The sequence below is a fragment of the Chrysemys picta genome, chromosome 4 (assembly GCF_011386835.1).
Source record: "Chrysemys picta bellii isolate R12L10 chromosome 4, ASM1138683v2, whole genome shotgun sequence".
NCBI classification, from domain to species: Eukaryota; Metazoa; Chordata; order Testudines; family Emydidae; genus Chrysemys; species Chrysemys picta.
The window spans coordinates 46,841,510-46,867,436 of NC_088794.1; the positions used below are offsets into that span (position 1 = coordinate 46,841,510).

The 25,927-nt window shown below is 41.7% G+C and overlaps 1 protein-coding gene across 8 annotated transcripts in view; it reads right to left on the reverse strand.

Annotated features, from left to right (window-relative positions):
* Positions 1-8,695: 8,695 nt before the first annotated feature.
* Positions 8,696-25,927, reverse strand: part of DENND5A (DENN domain containing 5A) — a 98,581-nt gene continuing 81,349 nt past the window's right edge. For 7 of the 8 annotated variants that reach the window (XM_005291704.5, XM_005291702.5, XM_005291701.5 and 4 more), the window contains 9 exons: positions 24,087-24,215; positions 19,535-19,656; positions 17,468-17,613; positions 16,429-16,547; positions 14,938-15,119; positions 13,920-14,002; positions 13,216-13,339; positions 11,395-11,563; positions 8,696-10,562 (listed from right to left, as the gene is read on the reverse strand). In XM_005291704.5, the coding sequence (XP_005291761.2) occupies positions 10,379-10,562; positions 11,395-11,563; positions 13,216-13,339; positions 13,920-14,002; positions 14,938-15,119; positions 16,429-16,547; positions 17,468-17,613; positions 19,535-19,656; positions 24,087-24,215 (1,258 nt within the window). In that variant the 3' untranslated portion in view covers positions 8,696-10,378. Of the gene's footprint in view, positions 10,563-11,394; positions 12,093-12,677; positions 13,340-13,919; positions 14,003-14,937; positions 15,120-16,428; positions 16,548-17,467; positions 17,614-19,534; positions 19,657-24,086; positions 24,216-25,927 lie in introns of those variants that run through there. The other variant, XR_010600511.1, reaches the window with a different exon arrangement.

A 25,927-nucleotide genomic window follows, 5' to 3' on the forward strand; every position in this document is an offset into this window, starting at 1 on the left:
AGGGGGGTTTCTCGTTCTTTCTTGGTATTATCCTAAGGGATTTTCTTGGTTTTTTCTTGGTTGTATCATAAGGGGTTTTCTTGCTTTTTTCAATGGTTTGCATGCAGAGGAGGTGGGACAGAGTTTCCCTGGGTGTTACTGGTTTAACAAGGTGATAGGGAGAGAGAGTTTGTTGTTACAGAGGACTCCAGCCAAAGGCTCGGAGAATGGATACCCCAGCAACTGGTGACCAGGAGGCCCAGCTCGGGAGTCACAGTTCTGGCCAGTGGGAGGACAATGGGCTGCGAAGAGAGGACCCTGGTGACCTGACCAGCCGATTCCAGCCAGAGAGGTGCAAAGGATGGCTGAGAGGAGGCGGTGGCCCAGGTGACCATGTTTACCTGGATAGAAGACAATGGACAAAGGCAGGGTTTGGGGGAGGGGATATCAGATGCCCAGCTGGAAAGCACAGGGCCCCTCAGGACCGGAGAGAGAGAGCAGGCAGAGCCCGCCTGGATGCAGGAGAGACTTAAATGTACGGTGCTGAGGGAGGCCAGGCCTGAGGACCCTGAGAGTTTCCTATGCAGTGTTCAGACCCTCAATAAGCCGTCATGTTTTATGCTGGCTGAGTCTCCTTCTGGTGTAGAAAACAGGGTTGCATTATTCCCTCTGGGAGTGCAGACCCCAGGGGTCCAGAGCGAGTGGACTCCCTGAGGGGGCCCACAGTGAGAGACAGGCATACTACGGCTCAGAGAGGTGCAGTTCCAGGAGGCAGAGGGGCTTAAGCCCCAAGAGAGAGTGGACCCCTGAGAAGGGCTGTCACACTGAAGGAGGTTCCCCCCAAGGACCGTACGTGGCCAAGAGTGGGCACGACCTGTGAGTCCATGACAAACATTATAATGTGTGCCCTCTCTCCCATCCGAACGTGGACAAGCCCACTCATCTGTTTATGATGCACATCACTCACTAGGAATCAGGTATTGCATCTGTCATACACAAGCCTGTTGCTATTAGTTTATTAATGCAAATATCACAAATGTTAAACCAAGCCTTCCACTTAATATCTTAGAAAAAAGGTAGAGATAGTACCCAGGCTCCTATATTTCAACATTTGTAAACAGGTATATTGACATACACTTGCATATATTTAAATGAGTAGATCACTAAACTCATATAGGAGCCGATCCTGCACTCGCCCTCGTGAGGGAGGGTAACTCTACACATGGCAGAACTGGTGCAATTTTGCTCTTCAGGGGAGGGGAGGGCAGGATCCATGGAGCTTGCATGGGGGCATGCCATAAGACCTCTGTACTGCAGAGCACAGCTCTCCAGCCTCTCTATGCGGAGGGAAATTTGGAGTCAGGGATGGTCGATCTGTGACTATGTATTTTACCTTCAAAATAACTGGTTTTGGTATCTTCGTATTTCATGTCCACATATGCCAAACCCCAAAGCAGAGAGGAACACAATGAAAGGAGGTCACACATAGTAAAATGGGTATTGCACAGCCTGTTCCAAAGCCCACTGAAGTCATCGAAAAGACTACCATGGGCTTTAGAGGTCTTTGGATCTGGCTTTATGGCATTCCGAGGGGTGGAGGGATAACTCAGTGAGACAGGTGAATAATTCATGCAAATTGTGCAGATAACTGAATTGCCTTTATCCAAGGGCTGGTTTGGTAAGAGTTTGTGGTGTTACATCTTTTCGGTGTTTGAAGATCACTGAAATTCTTCATACAGACCACAACTAGGCAAAGATGTGACAGATACAGAGAATATATCAATCAATGTTGATCTGAATGATGGCCTTGCATACACATATTTGTGATCGAGGCAATCAGATGCTGTGTGACTGAAGGAATTTATACCAGAGACTCCCAAACCTTTCACTTGACAATTGTCTTCTAGACATGAACCAATCAAGTTTGGGAGCCATTGTTTTATACAGATGGAAGAACTGCCTAAGGCCCAGTCCTCCTCCCACTCCCATATTGCTGCAATGGGGTTTGGTTGTAGGTCCTGATTGGTCCAATAGCTAGCAACAAGGACGCTCAGGGCAGTGATCTTCCTCACCTGTTGACCCAACTGTGGCACCTTTCCCACCTGCACATTACATAAAATTTGAACTTCTTGTCCTTCGAAGCCCTGGAGAGTTCTCACTTGGCCTCCATCTCAGCCCTTGTTTCTTGGTGTATTCCCCTCACTGTCCCACCAACAGTGACAGTCTTGATCCCCCCAATGTTGTCTCATCCTTCTCCCCTCTATTTCTCCACTCTTCCCTCACTGCATGGAATTGCCTCTCTACCCCAGTTTGCCCATTCATCACCAACTTTCAAATACTGTCTGAAAACCCACTTCGGTGATGCTCATAAGAAACCAAATGTAATACTACTTATGGAGAGAGGTTCTCTAAGTTACGCTCCAGGTTGTGAGTGACATATATATATATATATGATATATCTGAGACAGGGACCATTTTGTGTATTTTTCAGTGCTAAGCAGATTGGCCACACTAAACAAGTAATAAGTCACCTGGTACAAATGGGTCAGCCCATAAAGCAGCCACTCATCTTCCCCCAGTCTCTATGTGCTTGGGGGGGAGGGGCTGCGCTAAGTTCCCCTTCATTGTATCATCCTCTTTTCTTCCAGCCGATTGCTTATTATGCTATAGCACGTGCCACAGCGTTCCTGGGACATTTTCATGTACTGGGTAGATGCTTCTGATCATTTTCAGCTTTCCTGTGTTTTTATGGCTTAATAAACAGATTTTGATCTCACACTAGGTTTACACTCTGATGACTCCATTGATTTCAGGGGAGTTGCTCCTATTTACACCAGCATGAGCAAGATTGGAATGAAAAGGCCTCTTGTATTTGCTTGGTCACCACAAATTTTTATCAGAGCTGGGGATCGTCCCTTGCAGAACAGTAGTGGTTAGGAGGATGAGTGAATCTCCCCACCTACACTTGGAGGATTAGAGGCGATAGCCAGGAGAGGAGCAGCATAAAACCCAATCATTTTTATCAGTGAACAGAAAAAGATGCATCAGCAAGACAGCTATGTGACCCAAGATTAGGCTGCCAGGAGATGGAAAAGGCTATAAAACCTGCGGGAGATGTCTCAGCACTCTGATCTGGTCCTGCCTTGGGACATGAAGTAAAGGATGTCCCCGTGGATGGGCCACTGGATGAGAGCAAGCAGAACTGATCAGTGATTGCCTCACAACATCCCTTTTCCTGGTAATAGCTCCCTGCCCTTCCTTGTCTGTTCTCCAGCATGGATATGCCCAGTTCCCTTTGATTTTCCTCAAAAGTTTTATTTTCTAAACCTTTGGCATTTTTCATGCTCTTCTCTGAATTCTTTAAAAAGAATCAGGACCATTTTAAAATGTGCTGCCCCGAGATGACACTAGCCACACCGTGTAACAAGGTTGGACTCAGCCTCCTGCTGGTGACTTCCAGGAATTAGCTTGTTCCACCCAGAAGCACCCTCTGCAGGCCCGTGATCCACCTGTCCTCTGGCCCCCGTATCCCTCCCAGACCCGGTGCCATGCTGCCCCTGGCAGTAACCCCTCACAGCTCTAGGTCTCCCCCTCCCAGGGGAACTCCTCACCCACTATCCCCACCTTGCCTCAGTGTAAGGCTACTGCCAGTCACCAACCAACTCCCGTTCCCTGGGGCAGACTGCAGTATCAGCCTACTCATCACTGGCAAGGTTGGGTTTGGACCTGCTGCTTTGGCATACCCCTGGGCTGCCCTCTGCAACCCTCAGTACCTTTTAGCCCAGTGCTAGGCCACAACCTGGGGCTTTCCAGGCTAGAGGTCCCTAACTCCTCTGCCTTTCCCCAGACCTGCTCCACACAGGTACCCCACCTCTAGCTTCCAGGCAGCCAGGCCCTTCTCTCTCTGAATGCAGAGAGAGACTCTGTCCTTGCTCCCAGCCTTTATAGGGCCAGCTGGGCCTGATTGGGGCGTGGCCCAGCTGCAGCTACTTCCCCAATCAGCCCAGTAGCTTTTCCCTTTGGCCCAGCCCTCTGCCAGGGCTGTTTTAAGCCCTTCCGGGCAGGAGTGGGTGACCACCCCGCTACACACACCCCACCTCAAGAGCCCCTCCACCGGGGGGGGGGGGGGAGGAGGAGTGGGAGCAGGAGGATTGTTCCTATCTCCCGAGCTTCCCTCGCAGCTGGGCATGCAGGAAGTCTCTTTCCTGCCGCAGGTTTTCGATCAAGAGGAGGCACCTGCTTCCCTCTTCTGCAGTCTGGGTCCCCACTGTAGCTAGTCCCAGTCCTGCGTGGGTTCCCCTGTCTGTCTGGGTCCCCACTGTAGGTCATCCCGGCCCCACGTGGGTCCCACTTTTTACCTGGGGCCTTTCTGCCCCAGGTGAATGGTGGCCTGTTCTAAGCAGATCAGAGAAAAACCTTGCTCATAGGAAACAGAATGCTCCTAGTAATAGACCAGTTCGCATTTGCCTTTTTTTTTTTTTTAGTAACATCACTTTGACGACTCATTCAATTTGTCATCCAGTTGACTGTCCTGGCTCTTTTGCTGTGGTACTGCTCCCAGCTGCGACTGCATTTTTCCAACTCTATGCTCCGTTTATGAATATGGTTATTCCTTCTCCATGCCTTTGAACATTATTCAATAAAAAGACAGATAAGTTACCTGTGCCACATGAGGTTGCTGAAATTAAGCTTCTGGAGGCACATCAGGCGTTGGGAAATCAGAAGCAAGATGTGAATTACAGACATTTTATGGGCCTGGGGCAGGTGGAGTGTCTAAGATGGTAGACCTTTCTCCGCAGAGGGAGGGATACTACGAGGTCTGTATGTCTGGATAATAACGATAAGACACGGAAGGGACTGGCATAGGTGCTTAGATAATAGAGATGTAGCTACAGGCAGAAGGTCCTATTGAGATTTACAGCATAACAGTGGCCTTCTCTTGCCTTCACCACAAAATCCTCCTACTTTTAAATAAAATATTGTGTACATTTCTTAAATGTTTAGAAGGAAAGGGCTGCTGCTGGGCTTTTGCTGTCTCCTACTAAGGGCTACAGGGCCTACATTAGTCCTGTCACAGGCCATTTCCCCCATTTTAGTGCTGATATAAGTCTGCCTTTCTTCCAAGTGACAGTTGCTTGCAGCCATACATCATCATCATTCTAGCAGGGGGAACTGCTCAGTTGCACAGTTGAAATGCAGGACAGACAGCCTATGAAAAGCACAAGAGCTTATGCAACTTTGGGAAACTAGGTTTTGGAATATCATGACTTTTATAGGCTAAGAGCCCAACTCTGATTTCACCTACATGGGATGTACTAATGTGTACGTATACTTGGCCATATTCGCTCATATACTCTTCTGAGTATCACCAAGGCAGTGGTTTTCAACCTTTTTTCATTTGTGAACCCCTAAAAATTTTCAAATGGACATGCAGACCCCTTTGGAAATCTTAGTTTGATGAACCCCAAGGGTCTGCCAACCACAGGTTGAAAACTACTGTTCTATGGTAATGAAAATCTTTCACAGACCCCTTAGACAGTTTTCAGACCGCGTGAGCAGAGAACTAGTGTTTAGTGGTTTCATCATATGGAGAAGAAACACAAATGCGGGGTAGCATCCCTCAATCAGCGGTTAACTCATTGCGCACAATGCTATAATTCCAACAGTAAACAGTAGAAGCTCCTGAAGGGCTTGAACTGAAGGCCCGAGGCAGGAAAGAAGTAGGGGTCATATGTGGTAAAGAAAGGGAAGGGAAACTAGGTGAATATTAGAGACAGGGCCAAACCTCCAGATTCAAAACATCTTCAAACACAGAGGAAGATCAGAACTTTGAACTTCAGGCCCATCCCTAGTAAATATTTTGCTAGCGAGTGACAAACATGATAGCATACTACAACATACTTTTCAGGCTTGATTGCTACAGCGAAAAGTTTAAAAGGGAAACAGATTTTTTTCAAAACACTAAGAAAGCATGTGTGGAAACATGTAATCATTTGCACACGTTAACTTTGATATTTTCAATAGTTTAAGTCCTTGCAGTGTACACTGAACGTAATGAAATTAATGCTTCTAACCAATTCCATATGAAGTTGAAACAGTGGCCTTCTATCTCTGAGACATGAAAAATGGAGCCATACATACCTGTTTTTGGGACATGAAGGGGATGATAATTAGCCTGATTGGAATAAAGAAACTGCCAAAAATGGCACACTAAATTAATGCTGTTCCTCAGGTTAGAAGGTAGTTTTATTGCAATTCAGCAAATAAGCTACATCCGCAAAACTGTTTCATATTTCCAAGTTACAGTAATGCTTGACTGTCCTAAGGGTTACAACAAAGGAGTACAGTACCTGGGTTTCCTGCTCTCAGTCATCATAATGTAAACTTCAATGCCCACTCTTAAAAAAAATGCCAGTAAATTCTCCATGTAGTAAAATATATAATTTACTGTAATTGATGCTGCATCTTAATGGAGTAACAGCCAGTCTCTAGATATAAAAGGAAAAGAACTACAAAGATGAGAAGAACATGTACAATAACTTCAAGTATTTTCAAGTCTCCTACAGTATCTTGCACTATTGTGACAAAAATCTTTTGTCATTATACAGAATGACAGTTAACTCTTGCTGAGAGCTTCTCTGCAGAAGCAAAGCCTTTATATAGGCATAAATTCAAAACCACACCAAAATATATGGAGCTTTTAACTATTAGGTCCCAGATATACAATTCTTAAAATTTAAAAATACTCTTCACAATGGAAATGGTAGAAGAATGTTTTTCAATTCATGAACAATATTCTTTCAGCTACAGAACATGATAAAAAGATGAAGATCCCTGTATATATTAATTTTAAATTCAAAAATTTAAAACAAACCATTACCTCTAAAGTATTACATTAAATGTGAAACAACAAAAACAGCCTTGTCTATTTGCTGTGAGTGTGTACCAGTCTCATAGTATTGATTATAGTAGGATTAATACATAAAGGAAATTTAAGAGGTGATATTTTTGTCCACTGCTTTCTCTCACATCTCAAAGAAGGTGCTAACATGAAAACAGCACTTTTAATTTCAGTTTAATATAACTGGCACTTTTTTTGGCCATAAATTTTTCAAAGCCTATAGTAAATGCGTATAGTAACAGCATTACCTAATCAGTGCTCAGGTTGGCAACCAGCATTCTTGTCCCAGTAGCTGTAGTAAATCAGTACATCTCTCATTCTGGAATAGCATCTTGGAAAAGGCAGAATTATTTTACAAAATTCTGTCTAGTGGCACATCAGGTCACACCTTCTAATGTCATATGGAATACTCGGATTCAGTTACCAGGATTCTTTCCCTACAATGTTAGCAGAGGTGCCTCATGGAAGGAAGTTGTATGGAACTGTTGCATTTGATTCTGCCAGTCAGAAATGACTGCTATGGAAGTGGCTAACTTTGGGCCCAATCCTGTTTCCTTTGTGCTGACTCCTGATCTATATAGTTCAAGCAGGCAGACTGTGTGAAACAGGAACTACAAGATGAACTACAAAAAAAAGTTGTGATGAGCATGGCTGCTACTGCAGCCTTAGGGTTGCTGTACTGTGGCCCCAACCAGTAGGCTTTGATCAAGGGAACTGCCTTTGTAGTCTCCAAACAAACTCTACCCCTTAATCCCTCATGTGTTGGCCTGCTTACAAAGATTGCCACAGAGCTAAGATGCAGAACACAGTCCTCCACCATTCCCTCTGTGCCCAACAAAACCACACTGGTTCAGCTGCACTTGAAGCCTCTTACGGCCCCTTCCAGGCCTGTAAGGATTTATTCCACTGAAGTCCATGGCAAAACTGCCTTGGATTTCAATGGGACCCAGATGCAGCTCCTTGTCTGTGAAAGGTGACAGGAATGGCCCATCATGACATAGTACTGTAGGTGAAAAAACAGGATTTAGATTATGCTCTGCCATCTCCCTCCATGTCTGAACAGTGACTAGCTCATTGGGAAGTAACATGATCTAAAGAAAAAACAACTTTATCCTCCTGACGTGTTATCCAAAGCAACTGCCACTCAGGGGTCAGAGACCCTTCACTTGTGTCCTTGCAACCTGCAAGTGGGCATCTCAAGCCATTTACCATGAACAATGAAGTAAAAAACAAATGTCTACTTCTATGTCAGGAAAAGAAGTTGAGGGTTAAATAACACATTTTGGCTAACACTGACCCAATACTTTTTCTGCCTGGGGGTCTACCTTGGCCAACTAAGTCAAGATAAACAGCATTACCCTGCATCTATACAAGAGAAGACTTTGAGGTTAGGTCAGGGTCAGCTAAAACATGTTAATTAACCCCAATCTCTTTTCCTAATGTAGACGTCAGGAGGATAAAGTTGTAAAAATATACAAGCCTACTGTAATCTGGAGTGTTGAATGAAAAATAGTAAGATATTTGATTAAATGTGGGGTTTAGTGGTGAGTGTAGAAGGCTTCTCTCTGTTTAACTTATTCAACCTGAAAAATGTTTCTTTAAGCACATATACACTGCATTCTAATCCTTTTCCTTTCAAAATTAACAGGGAAAAATCGCTCCATGAACAATGATGTGAACTCCAAACTGTGAAAGTACATTCATCTATACAGCGTGAAGAGATTGTGCATGTGGTCTGGACACTGCCCACTCATTTTTCCAACGCTAATAGGCATTGAAGGCAGGACCTCATTCGGATAAAAGAAAATATAAGAGTGACAAAGAAACTTCTCCATTTAATAATGAAATAAATAGGACAAAAGTAAAAATAGTCGAAAATTTAATACATGTGCTATACCTTTAAATTACGGAAATAAAGCTATCACAAGATGTCACTAAAATGAAGAGAATAAAGAAAAGGTGTCACAATATTCTACAGACTGACAACCAAGAACAACCTTCTGTTCCTTATAGTAAGGGAGATATTGCTGGGAAGTTTATACAGTGGAGACCACTTAAGTAGAGCCCAGAAGTACTGAACAGCAATTCATTATGCTGACCAGGGTTTGTCTCTCAAATCAGGTCTGCATTTCAAAGGGATTTTATTGGAGAATTAAAATGAACAGAGCTGCCTCTATGCACTCACCAAATCCCAAGCTCTGTATTTCAACAAAATCCAAGCAGTCTGAATGTTATAATTTATGAGCATGGGCTAAAGCCTTTTTACTTAAGATACACAAGCATCCTGGAATCCAGCAGCTTGCAAAGTTAGCACATAAGAGAGCTTGGTATTTCAACAGTAAATCCTATGTGCAGTCTATGCTCATCATGTGAGATCACCACAGAAAGTTTTGAAATGGAAACTTGGAATTAGGTTTATGAGTGGCATCATTACTTCACTGTGGCACTGACCTCTACTTAGCTACTGTTCCCTTTGCATTAGAATATAAATCAAAGCACAGGGGTTAGGGAGTTATTTCTTTAGCTGTCAACAATTTAAGGGTGCTCCACACCAAGATAAATTCTAATTTGAAAGGCAGGTGCACACGGAAACATTTTTGCTAGCAGATACACTCTTATCCAGGCTTTTCATTTAAGTGGACTGAACTGTAAATTTTGAATTGCAAACATAATATAGCCAGTTATATTGTATAAGGCTTTTTAAAAAACAAAAACTTACAAAAACACGATAGGTTAAATAAATAAAAACATCAGTTAAAAATACAACACACTTACAGTTTCTTCTGTGCAATTATGTACCAATATGAAAAATATTACTTTAATCTCTGTCCATTTGCATGGTTCTGTCTCCTGGAACCCACTAAACGTAATACTGACAACAAAAATAAAGACAAGTGATTTGCTGACAAATCAGTGCTCTGAGGCTATTAAAAAACCTCACACCAGAATTTGTCGTTTCCCTTGCAGCACAGCAGTGACCCAGTTTAGTTTAAAGAAAAAAAATCAAACATTGGTAATAATGTTAATATATAAAATATTAGTTTAAAAACTCTAGAATGACCTTCTTAGCAGAAATGGAGTGTGTACATTAGGGCTTACAACATACAGCACATCTGAAGGCAAATTCAGAGAATGCTGAAAGGCTCACTGCACATTATCTATGGCAAGGAAATACTACAGCTTTAAAATAAGCTGCACAAATAGTCATCTCTCTCTCTCTTTCACATGAAAGTGTGTAAAAAGCAAATCAGCAAATAAACTCTTAAATAGATTTATACCAAAAATCCTCCTCTTTTTTTTTTTCTCCTTTTAACATTGAGTTTACAGCTTCTGTCCATTTTTCTGCACTATTTTTTGAGTTTCCTTCAAGAAAAGTCAAAGTTGTGTTTTGTGGCCATGAACAAGTTCGCAATATGACGTATTAGCAGAAAGAACCTTTGCATACTAATAACATTTGTTCCTTGTTGCTTTTTTTTAAAGTGTCTGCGGTGAGACAGATCAGATGTCTATTCCTTTGACGAGGGAAGCCTCCAGTGTAATGTTGAACTCCTGCAAGGTCTGCAACACTCGAATCAAGGAATTAACAAGGGTATGATCCTTAATCAATGCTATATCCTCGTACATCTGTGCTGTGATTGGACAGTCTGCAAGCAAGGCGATCCAATGGTGTAAGAGGTGGTCTCTGAGAAAGTCAGATTTCAGAATTTGAAAACAAAAACAAAAACCAAGTTAATGTCTCATTTTTAATGAAATGATTTTTAATCTTTTAAAGAAATCTACCACTTTCTCCAGATAAACTGGGGAAGGAGGAATAATACATGACAACTTTGTGTAAGTAGAGAGTACTATAATCTAGGGCAGAAGTGTCCAACCTTCTCAGCCTGAAGGTCAAGCATGTTATTTCAAGGGTAAGAAGCCACAATACTTATGGACAGATTTGCTTGGCAGCTCCTCCTTTGCACCACACAGACAGTGCAAAGGAAGCAGAACCCACTCACAAGTCACCTGCTGGGGAATCCCCAGTTGGCATAGGGCTGGCTCCTAACACCTCCCTCCCACAATGGTTCCAGTGGGCAGAGGAGAGGGAGTTGCTGCTCTGACCTGTGCTGACGCAGATATTCAGGGAGCCCTAACTGGCTGTTCGATCTCAGCTTCCTCACAACACACCCGCCGCACGCTGGAGCAGTCCTTTGCTAGGCACTCCCCTACGCTTAAGCAGAGCCAACCGAGCTCCCAACTTGTTCTCCTGGCGTGATTGCTCATTGTTTTGGTTTTTCACACTGTGCCAATTTTCCAAAATCTCAGATCTTTCCAATTTTGGGTTCCCCCTGAGAGTTGAGGCTAATTGAGATTCTGTTGTATGCGAGTGTCCAGTTTTATTAACCACCACCTTCTATCTGAAAATCGCCAAGAACTTTGCAAACATTAGTCCATCTTCGCGGCACAAGCAGCCTTGTGACCTCATCTCATCCCCTTCAAACCTTATGTATATGATTCAAAATGTTCCCCTATACCTGGCTCCAAGGCACACCAGCATCTGAAACTTGCCATCCTTCCCAATGTTTCTAGGAGTGTTGTTGATAGCAGTGACAAAACGACAAAAACTCCTGGCTCTAGTCTGCCAGTTCTCCTCTGGGACTATTTCATTCTGATCAAGGGTCTCATAATGTGTTTGTGCTTTTTCTTGAAAGAAAAGGAAAGATGGGTGATGGTGGAGTTTGATCAATGGAAATACCAATAGCCATAAATATGTTATGCAATAGTGGTTAGAATGGAGATCAGGGAGGCAGCACTACTGGGTTCTATTCCTGCAAGACAGTAAACTTAACTTCAATATACTTCACTATAACGGCTACAACAAATGTGTATGCTGAAGTTATATGAACATTTGTAAAGCAATTTAAGACCCTCAGCTGACAGGTGCTATGTAAGTAGGTATAAGAATGGTCTCGTAGATGGGGCACTGGATTAGGACTCAGGATACCTGGGTTCAATTTCCATTTCAGCCACAGGCCTCCTGTGTGATTTTGGATAAATTATTTATTCTACCCTATGCCTCAGTTCCCTGTCTGTAAAATGGGGATAATACTTTCCTACCTCACAGGAGTGGAGAGAGGATTAACATCTATTAAAGACTGTGAGGCAATCAGATACTTTGGTGGTGAGGGCTATGTAAATACCTAGACAGAACTATGAAGTGCTATTTAAGTGACTCACTTTTTAAAAAGCAACAGAGGGTCCTGTGGCACCTTTGAGACTAACAGAAGTACTGGGAGCATAAGCTTTCGTGGGTAAGAACCTCACTTCTTCAGATGCACAATGGACACAAGTCAGATATCAGGAATGGCAATATACAAAAACCTGTAGGAGAACACTTCAACCTCCCTGGCCACACAATAGCAGATGTAAAGGTAGCCATCTTACAGCAAAAAAAACTTCAGGACCAGACTCCAAAGAGAAACTGCTGAGCTCCAGTTCATTTGCAAATTTGACACCATCAGATCAGGATTAAACAAAGACTGTGAATGGCTATCCAACTACAGAAACAGTTTCTCCTCCCTTGGTGTTCACACCTCAACTGCTAGCAGAGCACCTCACCCTCCCTGATTGAACTAACCTCGTTATCTCCACACTGATATATACCTGCCTCTAGAGATTTCCATTACTTGCATCTGAAGAAGTGAGGTTCTTACCCACGAAAGCTTATGCTCCCAGTACTTCTGTTAGTCTCAAAGGTGCCACAGGACCCTCTGTTGCTTTTTACAGATTCAGACTAACACGGCTACCCCTCTGATACTTCACTTTTTAAAAGACTTCACCAATTTGAGAGTACAGATATCATTGTGTGTAGTTTCTAGGGTTCGTATTAAGAAGGCTCAGCAGAACTTTGCTTTGCATTATATCTTTCACACTGCTCTATTAAAAATAACATATGGCTACTAGACCCAAGCTTCCAACTACACTAAACTCCTCCTCCTCATTACCAACTCATTCTAACACCATGTAGTTAGGAAATATTCAAAATGCTTAACGCCACCACCACCACCCTGCCCCCTCAGAATGTTAGAGCGCAATACATTTGTTATATGATAATGCCAGTGTTAATATCTGTAGAACACAGATACATTTTCTTTTCACCTTCAGGGAAGAAGGAACACTCACTGCCTTGCATCAGCAACTTAGCTGGCATAAATCGGCAGAGCTCCAGTGAATTTAATGGAAGTACGCCATTCACACCAGCTGAGAATCTGGCATACAAAGTGGTGATGACACTACAGAAGGCAGATATATGTACTTTACAGCAACACTCTGCTGTATGTTTTCCTCACACTTACCTAGAAAGTCCCAAATAAAGACATTTTTGAAGAGCCTGGGTGATTTAAATCCATGCTGAAACACCTGCTCAAGGGCTGAAACGAGTCCGCTTTCTCCACACAGCAACAGAGTGAGACTGCCTCTCTGCCAAGGACATATGGAAACAAACAAACAAACGTTATCTTTTCAGTTTTCCAGTTTGTATATAGAAAAGTAATGATATGTGTTATTATGGCCAACATTTTTTTAATAATAATAAAGCCTCATGGGAAGACATAAGGGCTACAGCACAAGTCAGATGAGTGTAGTATTCTGTGCTGCTGACATGCCTATCTGCATGCTCCAAACTGTATAAGTGAGAACTATTAAGCCATCCCCCACTCCCACTCCCATCTTGGAAAATATAAAGCAACTGATGGCTCATTCTTAGGGGCTCTTCATCAAATGCTTCACTCTTGTCTCATAGTGAATAACTAAGACATGAGAAGATTTATACAACCGCATTAAAAAACATACAGGACACTTGAGAGCCAAACCGATGAATCCTAGACAGAATTTGGCTCTTATTGTGGGTTCATCTACCAGGATGATGGGCATGGACCAAGAACATACAATAGTACAGTTAGCAGCAAAAGTGATGTACTTGGAGGTGTGCAATTCCAGGTTATAGACTCATAAGCATCAGAAAAATAACAGAGAAGTAGCTAGCAAAAGAAAGTCTCACCTCCTTTTCCGGTTTGTGGAAATGCTTGACAATGCCATTCACTGCTTCACCAATAGCTTCCTGTATCTGACCTGTGTTTAACTCTGTGAAAAATAAGAAACCATGTTCATTTACTTCATAAAGGTTTGAGGTGATACCTGTAGACCAGGGCTGAGGCATGTTCCTAGGGCAGGGTGAGAGAACAGTCATTATCTGTGTTGTACCTTGGATTTGTGGTGCTGGATTGCCAGCATTTTTTCACACTGATATAAAGTTTAATTTTTTTTTCTTTTTAAAGTTGAAGGTGTAGACCTAAACTGACTGTGATGTTTCAATCCAAAAATAGTATGGACATAGTTTTACACTTAGTTATGCAGATTTTCAGATTAGGATTTGAAGTGAAAGAAAAAATATATTTTGGGCTGTATGGGTGTGTGTGTGCACCAAATATACGCATTTTCGAACAGGGGGAGTATTGCTATAAATCAGGGTGAGCTTGAGAAGAAAAGTGAAACAAGAAGGTATGCCAGGAATGACATGACAAGACAAGCCAGCAAACCTTTAACAGAAAATCGTTGCATGTAACCAGATATAATTTGCAGTCTATACCCATGGGAGACCCAAGAGAGAGTTGACGGTAAATCTCTGTGGGCATGTCTACACTGCAATAAAAAAACCTATGGCTGGCCCATGTCAGCTGACTCAGGCTAAGGGGCTATTTAACTGCAGTGTAGATATTCAGGCTCACGCTGCAGCCCAGGCTCTAGGGCCCTGCGAGGTGGAAAGGTCCCAGAGCCAAGCGTCTAAACCACAAGTACACAGCTGCTTAGCCCGAGCCCTGAGTCAGCTGTCACAGGTCAGCCACAGGTGTCTAATTGCAGTGTAGACATACCCTGTGTCTCAATCATCGCCTCCATCCCACAGTCAAACAGAAAAGGACACAGAAGGCACAAAAATAATGCAGTAGATTCATTTTTGGGAGGGGCCTTTACTGGCAACAGATAATTACAAACAATGGAGCATGTCTCTTCTGACTTACTTGGTTTATTATTTGGCGATATCGTGACAAATCTTCTGATCATACTTGGTGACTGCTGCAGGGGTGGGGTTCTGCACTGCCTTTCATCTGCCTCGGTATGTGAAGTTAGTAACTCTCCCACCAGGATCCTCTCTAAACTGCCGTCATCCATCCCCTTTCCAAGCCACCTCCCACATGGAAACCTAGAGACATAAAGGCTTAGAATTGGGGACTGCAAATACTCTGGCTTCTGGATATCCTGACTGACTTCAAAAATTATTTTACTTTCTTATTGACACAGTGGCAAACAAATCAATTCTATTTATTTTTGGCTCTTTCAGCCAGCAGAGGGAGCACAAGTTAAATAGCCTTATTCCAGATTTGTGCTGGACATGGTAATAGATGACGCAGATACACAAAGTAAAAGTAGCAGCAGCCTTCCTGTCTTCTGCTCCATACACAGGATATTTGGTTTCGGAGGGTTTCTCCCTCCTTCTCCCCTCCATATCAGCATGGTAGCAATCAGGTGATACTTTTAACTTCCAACATTGGAAGCACCTCTGTTAAATTTGGATGCGATAGTCAGAAAGAAGTTAGCACATAGGTTACATAAGCAATTGAGCAGCGAACCAAACATGTTAAACACTTAAGCTCTTATATGGTCACAAGGCTTCTTTGAAGCATCTATGAATACTTTCACAGCAGGCTACCTACAAACAACTCTGTATACCACAGTTTCCAAATCACTGACCAATCCACTGAAATACAGATATTCGGTAGCCCAGACACCAGAAAGTTCTATGTTTCAAGCTAACTGGGCTCAAATCAAACAAGCTCAATTAGGAAAGCAAACCAGTATCCAAAAACAGAATCCTACCCCTTTGCTTCATGACAAACAAGCTGACATTGTGAACAGAAAGGATTTACAGCTGTCTTCTCACTGACAGAAGGCTGTCACAGCTTATATAAGCAAGAGACAGGGAACCAAATCACACTGCAAACGACATGCATCATATCTGCAGTAAGAATTATCAAACTCCTCTTACCCTTCTCACTCAGCACATATATAAAGGTTTAATGTTCAAACCCACTTTCATTCTGACATGTCCCCCCAAATCAGAATTCCTCTGATAATTTCATAGAGCTTTTCAGACCTGTGCATGTATTGGTGCACATTATCTGTACTTGATAAGCATCAAGTTCTAACTGGCTATTTGTTTGGTCTCAAGGCAGTTTCCTTTTGAGATGCTTACCCCTCCCTCTAGGTCTGCACCTGTCTTATTTGTTTGGGTGGCTAAATATGAACCATCTGTAAATGAAACTCAGTTTATTTTCCTAAAAATCTTAATCCTGCTCAATACCAGGAATCAGGTGACCCTCCAACCCCTTGGGCATCAGCACCTGAAGATGCAGAGTCTGAGAAGAGGAGCACTGATGAACAGACAGGTCTGTTATGTTAACTCCCTGCTAAAATTCTACTTACCCAATTTAAAATGCCAGGATGATACTTACTTGTAAGTATGCCCTGTTATTTCGTTTCTGACCATAACATATTCCACTAGCCACTTGGCATACAGCCCTGAATTATCATGTCCTATTTGTACTGTGGTAAGTTTTCCCAGGTTCTGGCACTGCAAAATAAACAAGTTATCTGTTACAGTGAAACAAACAGAAATTGACATTTGCTGAGACAGTGTAGTCCAGGGGAGAGGGTGCTGGGAGGGGAGTCAGGAAACCTGGGTTCTAATCCCTGTTCTGCCACTGACCTGCTATGTGACCCTGGGCAAATCCCTTTAACTCTCCATGCCTCTGGTTCTCCTCTGTCTTGTCTATTTGGACCATAAGATCTTTGGGCAGGGACTGTCAATTAATGTGTTTATACAGCATTTAGTACAAGTGTACAGAGATCTCTGTTGGGATTCCTAGGTACTATTGCACTAAAGATAACGATATCAAAGAATAATGCCCTATTAACACCTATACATCATGGAGTCTACCATGACAAAAAAAGAACAGGAAACTCACATGACTTTCTTAAAGCTTTTTCCTTTTGGTCAGTGGGAGGATCTGGAAAAGGTAAGCTTTGCTTCCCCATTTACAATATTGTGGGAACCTGCAACCTCCACAACCTTTTAGAAATGTTTGGTACTAAAATCAGACAGGATATTAGGTACCTTGATATTTGGAGGAAATAAGGTTTGCTCATTAAACACAAAGAGAACTAATCTTAAAAAAAAAAAAAAAAAAACCTGACAAGTCACCAGGAAACTTACCCTACAGATAAAAAAGAAGCCACAATGTAGGGAGGTGGTGACGTAGAAATCTTATGACACAATTAATATAAAGCCAGAAGTCTCACCCTCCTCACCTAAGCTTATTGTACCAATCATTCTGCTCTGCATATTGCTTAAATACAGGTGTAGTTTGATGGGTACAGGCATAGATAATATTTGTGACTATGACATTGATGAAACATTACAAAAAATATGAATTTAAATTGAACAAAGAATGTTTTGCCAACAAAATATTTCCTTGTGTCAATAATACGAACCTCAAATGTCATCTCCAATATATTCCTGGGAATCTGTAGGACTCCTGTTTCACTCAACTCTCCTGAGATACAGATCCAAGGGTTGGCAGTGAACATTGAGCCACCAAGTTTCTTGCTAGGAACAATCAATATATGGTATGGGATCACTGCAAATACAAGAAGCAACTCACTTAAAAGAATACCCTCCAAAAAGAATAATCATGTAAAATAGTAAGTTAAGCCTTTTATGTTACACTATCTTTTCCTCTTTATGTTTAAAATAATTTGAATCTGTTATCAAATGCAGGGCCGGCTCTAGTGTTTATGCCGCCCCAAGCAGGAAAAAAAAAAAAAAGCTGTGATCGCAAGCGGCGGCAGCTCTACCACTGCTTCATTCTATGGAGGCAATTCGGTGGCAGGTCCTTCGCTCCGAGAGGGAGTGACGGCCCCACTACCGAATTGCCGCCGGACGTGCTGTCCCCCTCTTCATTGGCCGCCCCAGGCACCTGTCTGCTACGCTGGTGCCTGGAGCCGGCCCTGATCAAATGCCAAAGAATTGAATGGCAACTTTAGAAGCACATAAAAATATTTGTACATACTGAGTGATCAGGAATATGCAGCTGATGCTAACATAAATGCTGCAGTATATTAAAAGTAGAGCTGAAGACAAACATCATTAAAAAAAAGAGTAAAAATATACTTCAAATAATGTCTTCGCATTTATTTAGTCCTTTTTCATCTTGAGATCGTAAAAAAATGACATCACTAAGATGCAACAGAGGGTCCTGTGGCACCTTTGAGACTAACAGAAGTATTGGGAGCAAAAGCCAGTTCTTTTATCTAGCTCTGTGCCTACATTTTTGTTATATAAACACACATGCACTCAGAGCAGGCTTTGCCATGTGCCCTAATTCAGACCGACATACTCAATCACACACTGGAACTTCAAATTGTTAGGCTCGTTTGTGGCCAATATTTACTGCAACAAAGCTATTACATTTTAAGATGATAAATGCTGTAGATGTCCAATTCTAGATAATATGTACTATAGCATTGTACACCTGGCTGTACCACTTATTGCATTAATCTGAACGTAAAAAGTGAAAAAAAAAATTCAAGGACCAAGTAATAAACTATTAATAAAAAATTGGTGTGACATTAAGTTTGGGCATCAAGCATTTATTTTCTTAGCATTTCACGTATGAGCAGAGAAGCTGGGTTATGGCTCCTCTGACTCGAGAACACTGATAAAATTAAAGTATTACTCAACTGCCTCATGTCATGGTGTAGAACTCTAATGCATGGCCCCTATTTACCAAACTGCTTTTATACAGAATTCAATTATGTGAATGGTCCCTGTGTTCTTTGGCAATTTACATTGTTTTGTAATGTATAAATGGCTTATTGTGAAGGCTGTTCAGCTGAAGCAATTGATATATTTCTCTCTCTCTCTCTCTCCACATCACCTCATCTGACAGTGACATCAAGAAAACATTTGGTGCTAGATTTTTAAAAGCTTGGTGCCCATGACCTTTAAAACTGTTAAAACTCTTCTCCTTTTCATTTCCCCCCTTGATGTATTGTTAGTTGCAGAGTTAGTGATAGCTTAGCAGTATCCAGAACAAGAGCTTAGTGTTGGACATTATTTCTCCTTAGTAAGTTCTGTTGTACTGACACATTTTTCATCTAAAACCAAACAAATTATGTTCCTCAGCCAATAATTTGGTTAAATGAGGTTGTCTGCAATTCTTCATTTATAGGGCAGTGATATTCAGTTCACACTATAAAGTGAGAATTGAGCAACATTATTGATAGCTTTATTAGTTTCATGTTTCACACAGGCAACTCCCATTGATTATAGTGCTCACACACAGAGTAAAACAAACCCTTTAGCTATAGAAGGATAGGTACTACCACCTCCCAGGAATGATATTTAAAATGACAGTGACATAGTGGTACATATCTGGATGTGAATAGGAAATTAATGCAACTCTGTGAAAGAACATATCAAAACTGCTTAGAAACTCGCATAAGGAGAAGCAACTAAAAGCTGAAAAGAGCAGCACTGCAGGGAAAACAGGTACTTACAGATTGTTGTGAAAACATTGGTAAAGCAAAAATAATCGACGGCATTAAATGACAGGAGATGATAGAGGAACTGTTCTTTCTCATCATCACAGCGGAGAAAGGCATAACGCTTGTAGAGTTTTCTGACAAAACAAAAATAATCTATGACAGTAACAACATCCTTTCAGTCATATGTTTTCTATTGTATTAGGTAAACTGTGAAGAATATGCAAGCAATTACAAATGACAAGACGTATGGGTGCTGAGAGCATTTAAATCAGCCAAGACAAGTAGGCATCCTGCAAGTCTGTACATTCTGGAATGTGTCATTTCAGTTTGTTGTACTACCCCTTTTGCCAGCTTAGAGAGAGCTGCAGAAAATTCAGAGAGTACCACACCTCTGAACTTAATTTAGAATACGATTCCATAGTGTAGGTAGCAATCGATATATTGATCCCCAAACGTGCTCACCGTTGACTCCGGAACTCCACCAGAGTGAGCGGCGGTAGCGCAATCGACGGGGGAGCCGCGGCCGTCGATCCCGCGCCGTGTGGACCCCAGGTAATTCGATCCAAGATACTTCGACTTCAGCTACGCTATTCACGTAGCTGAAGTTGCGTATCTTGGATCGATCCCCCCCCCCAGCGTAGACCAGCCCTCAGGATAAAGTATCTTACTGTGTATATGCAGAAGGGGATTTTATCTTTTGGAGTAAGATCCTCACCCTTGCTTTGGCCCATTTATGCTGTATAAAAAGGCTAGATTGAGGTAAAGCAGCCTTAAAAGCCCCATATCCAGCCAGGGGAGGATCCTGCTGGGGCAAGCCCAGTAGAAGACAGCTGTAGGATTGTTCCCTGAGTAGGCAGCATTGTCGATGGGGCCACAGCACTGCAGAGATTCTGGGCTACTATGGTGCGGCCCAGAGAGGCTGCTGCTATAATTGAGGCTACATCTGTACTGTAACCTGGAGGTGTAGTTTCCAGCTCAAGGAGACACGCCCACGCTAGGTTTGATTGAGCGGCATGCTAAAAAGAGAAGCGTAGCTGCTGCGGCACAAGGAGCTTGCTGCCCAAGTACGATCTTGTTTAAGACCCTAGGTACGTATTCAGGGCATCTCGCCTCTCCAGCCATTCATGCCACTGCGGCTACACTTCTATTTTTAGCATGCTAGCTCAATCAGAGCAAGAGCAGGAATGTCTCCGCAAGCTGAAAATTATATCTTCCAGCTCCAGTTTAGATATATCCTTACACAGGTCCCCAGAGCATCCCAAGATTGGTAGTTTAGAGAAGCCAATCCCTCTACAGAGGAATCAAATGTAGACAAAGGAAAGCAATCGTGTATAGTTATTAGCATTATTTATTCACTAAACACCACCTTGTGCCTGGACACGGTACAGGCCCCAAAAGAGGAAAAAAACAAAAACAAAACAAAAAACAAAACAAAACAAAAAAAACTTACAATCTCTATCTTTACTAATCAAAATCCAGGTTGGAACAAATCCTGGCCTGATATTATTCACCAATACAGAGAAGTAATCATTATTTTTGTTAGGTTGATGCAGCTGCAGCAAAAAAGCCACAGAACCGACTCGGTCACTTTCTATTTATTGATTAAAATATTATTTTTATAGATGACTACACAATATACAATTAAAAGAGACATCCAGAAATGAAGAGCAATTAAGCAAAAAAACTTCTCTCTTCTACAGTATTACAACTAAAGAAGTCAGCATTAATGAATATCCACAAAAGAGGAGCATGCAAAGATACTTCAACCCAATTAAGGACATAAGAATATTTAAACAGAATAGATGTACGATCAGTATAAAATTTCTATCGCAACCAAGTATATTATGGACAGATTGTTCCTTCTAGGCAGACCTCCTGACAATCTGCCTCAATCTCAGAGAGTACATAGGAAAAGCTGACAAGTGGATCACAGGCCAAAAATTTACAAAACAAATCAATAATTAACATACAACATCCTCATTTATATAACAACCAAACCACAGAAAATGTTTCACTGGAAATAAAACTCCACAGTTTTAAATCAACTGAACTAGCCCTTAGCCACAAGAGCAGTAGACCTTTGAGCACCTAGCGGGTCAGTGAGTCCATGTTTCACTTGTATAACTTGAATTGTGTGTTTAGACAGCCTATCCAAGAGGCTAAATGTCATTGGTGATGTCTGCCTGTCTGTATTTTACCTTTTGAAAATTTCTGATGGTGTTTCAACCAACTTCTGAACATTTGTATTCTTCATTTATTCAGAATGGACACACTTTAGTTTCCTGATTGCTTTAAGAGTATTGGTAACACAACTCTCACTCCCTATTAGTTTTCATATACTATTACATTAGCCATTTTCACTGTATTGGTATAATTCCAATCACTAAGTTATCTCAACACTCAAGATTTACAACTCTGAGCCCATTTTTCAAAAGTAAGGTGCTTCAATAGTTCCAGCTCCTACGTTTGAATATACAATTCAGCCTCTAGTCCTGTAAAACGGGAACATGCTGGTATCCGCATCTAGAAGCACGTTTGAAATTTAGGCTCACCAGTGTCTTTGGAATTCTTACTTTCATTGTCCACCATTCTAGTTTGTGAATAGAGTGAACCCACAGAATTTCCTGGAATTGGTAGAAATTTCTACAATGACCTAGACTGATTTTTCATTCTGGATTAATATGGACATAAAGCTTCTTCCATATTTTAAAAAATGGTCTTAGGGATCTGAATCATTTTGCACGACCTTCCACTGCAATAAAGAATAGCGACTAGGCTGATCCTAAGCTAACTGGCCAATTCCTGATCCAGGTCTGTTTCCATTTTATAGGCCTCACTTTTTGTTCAGCAGCAGCAGATAAAAATTGCCACTGGTGTGCAGTTATTATTACAAGGACGGTAAGGAAATGTAGCCAGGGGCTTTCCCCACCATCCTCATGACGTTCCTTTTCCAGACTGAATATATGTCTCAGTATGTCTGCCACATATGGCAAAACCTAGGGTGACCATCTGTCCCATTTTTAAAGGGACAGTCTGGTTTTTTGGGACTTTTTCTTATATAGGTGCCTATCACCCTCCACCCCCGTCCCATTTTTTCCACAGTTGCTATCTGGTAACCCTAGCAAAATCCATTCCCTTAATATTGCCAACTACTGTAGTTGCCTTGGAAAATGCATTGGAGAATGAGACAGATTGCATGGTTATGTTTAATGCAGCATTTTGCATGGAAGTCCCCCCTCTAAAGAGCTGAAATGGCCTTGTTTAACACACTGCTAATCTGTGCTGACTGGAATGCTCTAATCCTTCTCTAACTAGAGCATCTAAAAATGTACAAACAGGCACTCAGGATTACTTACTATTGATGCCTGCTTATATGTAAGCAGCTCATCTGCACGTCACTCTCCATTTTGAGTACATATTTATATTTGCCTCTCTCATTCTGAGCTACATCTAGAAAATTAATATCTGTTTGACTAAGAAGCAACACATAGGCAAGTGCTTTTGAGCATCTCCTTTTAAATCCTGTCACTTGTTCTACATGGATAAATGTTGCCAGGTTTAACGAATTACCTTGATTCCAGGGAATCAAGCCATGCCTACACATTAAGCACTAATGTATTCAGCTCTGGTCCTTAGCATTGCACCATGACTCCCAACTGCAAGGACTTACCTGCACACATTTTCTCTAAATAAGTGATACTGATTAATGAAATCCTGGTGCCTGTTACACTTAAATACTATACTTAGTTTCTCCTTTAATTAGTGGCATGTGTGTGTGCTATTTCCCCTTCATCCCTTACCTACGGCAGCCATGTTGGCTCTTTATGAAAAGAGGTAGTGTCAAGGCACAAACTGTAACCAACAGTACCAATTTCCAGCCACCATTTTTATCTTCCTTCAAAGTCCAAACAGTTTATTCAATCCAATGCTCATACTGAACTGCATAACTAGGATGTAAAAAACATGGGCACGCAGCATTGTGACTGCAGTTTTATCTCTTCACAGTTTGCCCTGAAGTTATTTATTTTTTGTATTGTGGTAGCAACTAGAGACCCCAGTCAAGATAAAGGCTGCATTGTGCCAGGCTCTGTACATACACAGAGCGAGAATCCTTGGGGAGAAAGTAAATATTCCAGTTTTACACATGGCGGGGGCTGAGGCACAAAGACCCGAAGCACAAAGGCCCTAATTCAAAGCACTAACAAACTGAAGCACACACTTGAGTCCCAATTGACTTAACCACACAGGATGTCTCAAGTTGGGCACCCAAAATCACTAGTCACATTTGGAGAACTTGGCCTAAGTGACTGCCTAATGTCACAGTTCTGTAGCAGAGCTGAGAACGGCACACAGATCTCCTGAGTCCCAGTCCAGGGCCTTAGCCACAGACCTTCCTCCTTCTCGAGCATGCCTGGTGCTATGAATGGCTTGTTAGCTCCACCACTGTAACTCCAGATTGCACTGTTAAACAGATACGAGCCTGGGCAAGTTTGTGTTTTTAAAGCTGAACAATTATTAAGCAGGTTTGATTTTTAAAACTTCTATTTAAGATAGATAGGCTTACTTTGTAAGTTCAAGATCTGAAAGAAGCTGCTTTAGATGCCTGGAGAGTAACTTCTTTTCCATGGACAGTCGAACCCAGGCCCTTGCCTTGCCAACATCTGTTTTGATCTCACCAATATTCTGGATATGCCTAAAAAGGAAAAAATGATAATCAAACGTTGATTAATAATATCTCCACATCATCATCTCCGTTTTTTCACGTCAAGCAGGGCTGGGGAAGGAACTTTGTCTTACAATATTTCTATATCTTGATAACTGCTGGGGAAAAAAAGAGAGGGCCATAAATTAATATAATTCACCATCTAAATCCCTTGCATCCCTGTATATCTGGTTAAAGAGGAATACAACACAGTAAAGGAAGTATCTGTACTGCAGTGGCCTATTTTGAGGATTCTAGACCATCCCATCGCCTCACAATTATTTAAGGCTCACTCCTGTCCTTATAGACTCAGACTTTAAGGTCAGAAGGGACCACCTTAATCATCTAGTCTGACCTCCTGCACATTGCAGGCCACAGAACCTCATCCACCCACTCCTGTAATAGACCCATAACCTCTAGCTGAGTTACTGCTGTTCTCAAATCATGGTTTAAAGACTTCAGAGAGAATTCACCATTTACACTAGTTTAAACTTGCAAGTGACCCATGCCTCATGTACAGAGCCTGGCACAATGCAGCCTTGATCCTGACTGGGGACTCTAGATGCTACCACAACACAAAAAAATAAATAACTTAAGGCCAAACTGAAGAGAGTTTCAGCTTGTCCTTTAACACTGCAGTCACAATGCTGAATAAGTTCAGTTCACTTCTCCCTCCCCAAAATGTTAAGGTTAGCTGGGAAAAACTCTAAAGAAAGGAAAACCTTTAAAAATGAATAAATTAAAGTTTTGTTTAAAAAGAAGACAAAAAAAACCCAGCATGAGCTGCAGTCAGACAAATAGCATTTCACAGAATCATCCAATCCATGCAGCTTTATTAAAGAGCATCTTCTGATTGTTGGTCAATCCAGGTTGCAAACTGTTTTTTTTTTTAAACAGTCCAGAGGAAAGTATAAATATTTATATTAAAAAATGTAAAACCTTATTTGCTTAAATACACAACTCCTGTCACTAGATTTATTAATTGTAAAATTATCTCCCATATTTTATAGACCCTGTTCCAAAATATTTGGTCCATTTCAGTTGTTCAATTATCCTTATGCATTAGCATTGCACACTGATAAATTTAAACTGAAAATATTCAAGTATGAATCAGATGCAAGTGCAGGGGAGACTTTGAACTAATCATGATTAAGAGAAGAAATTATGGGAATCTGCATTATATCATGCTTTTCAACTGAAGAGATCAAACAAATAACTCCCAGAACTCTGTGATAGGGATCATACCAATTTTAGAGAGAGGGGTATACAGACATAGAGAAGCTAAGTTATCTGCCAATGCCACGGAGGAAACCAATATCAGAGCTACCAGGCCTCAGAATTAATCCATCTTCACATCTGAAAAGGTGTTTGTTACTAGAAAATGGCAAGTACAGGAAAGATGTATTTTGAGTGTCATATTTTTCTGGCACAGGCTTTCACGCTCCAAGTACATGTAATGGCCTATGCCCGGCCAACTCACTCTAAGATTCAGAGGTTGTTGAGGTTCATCGGGAAACAGGGAGGAGTTCAGAACTGCCCAACCAGTTCCACAGTGATTGGGTAGATATGACCCTGTCCCCCAGTCTCAGAGACAAGATACCATGGAGACAGCTCATAAGACAGACAAGGAAGGAGATTTAAAAAAAAAAGTTTCTGGCTATAGTTATAAGACAATGAGTATTACAGTGGAGATACTGTAGGTA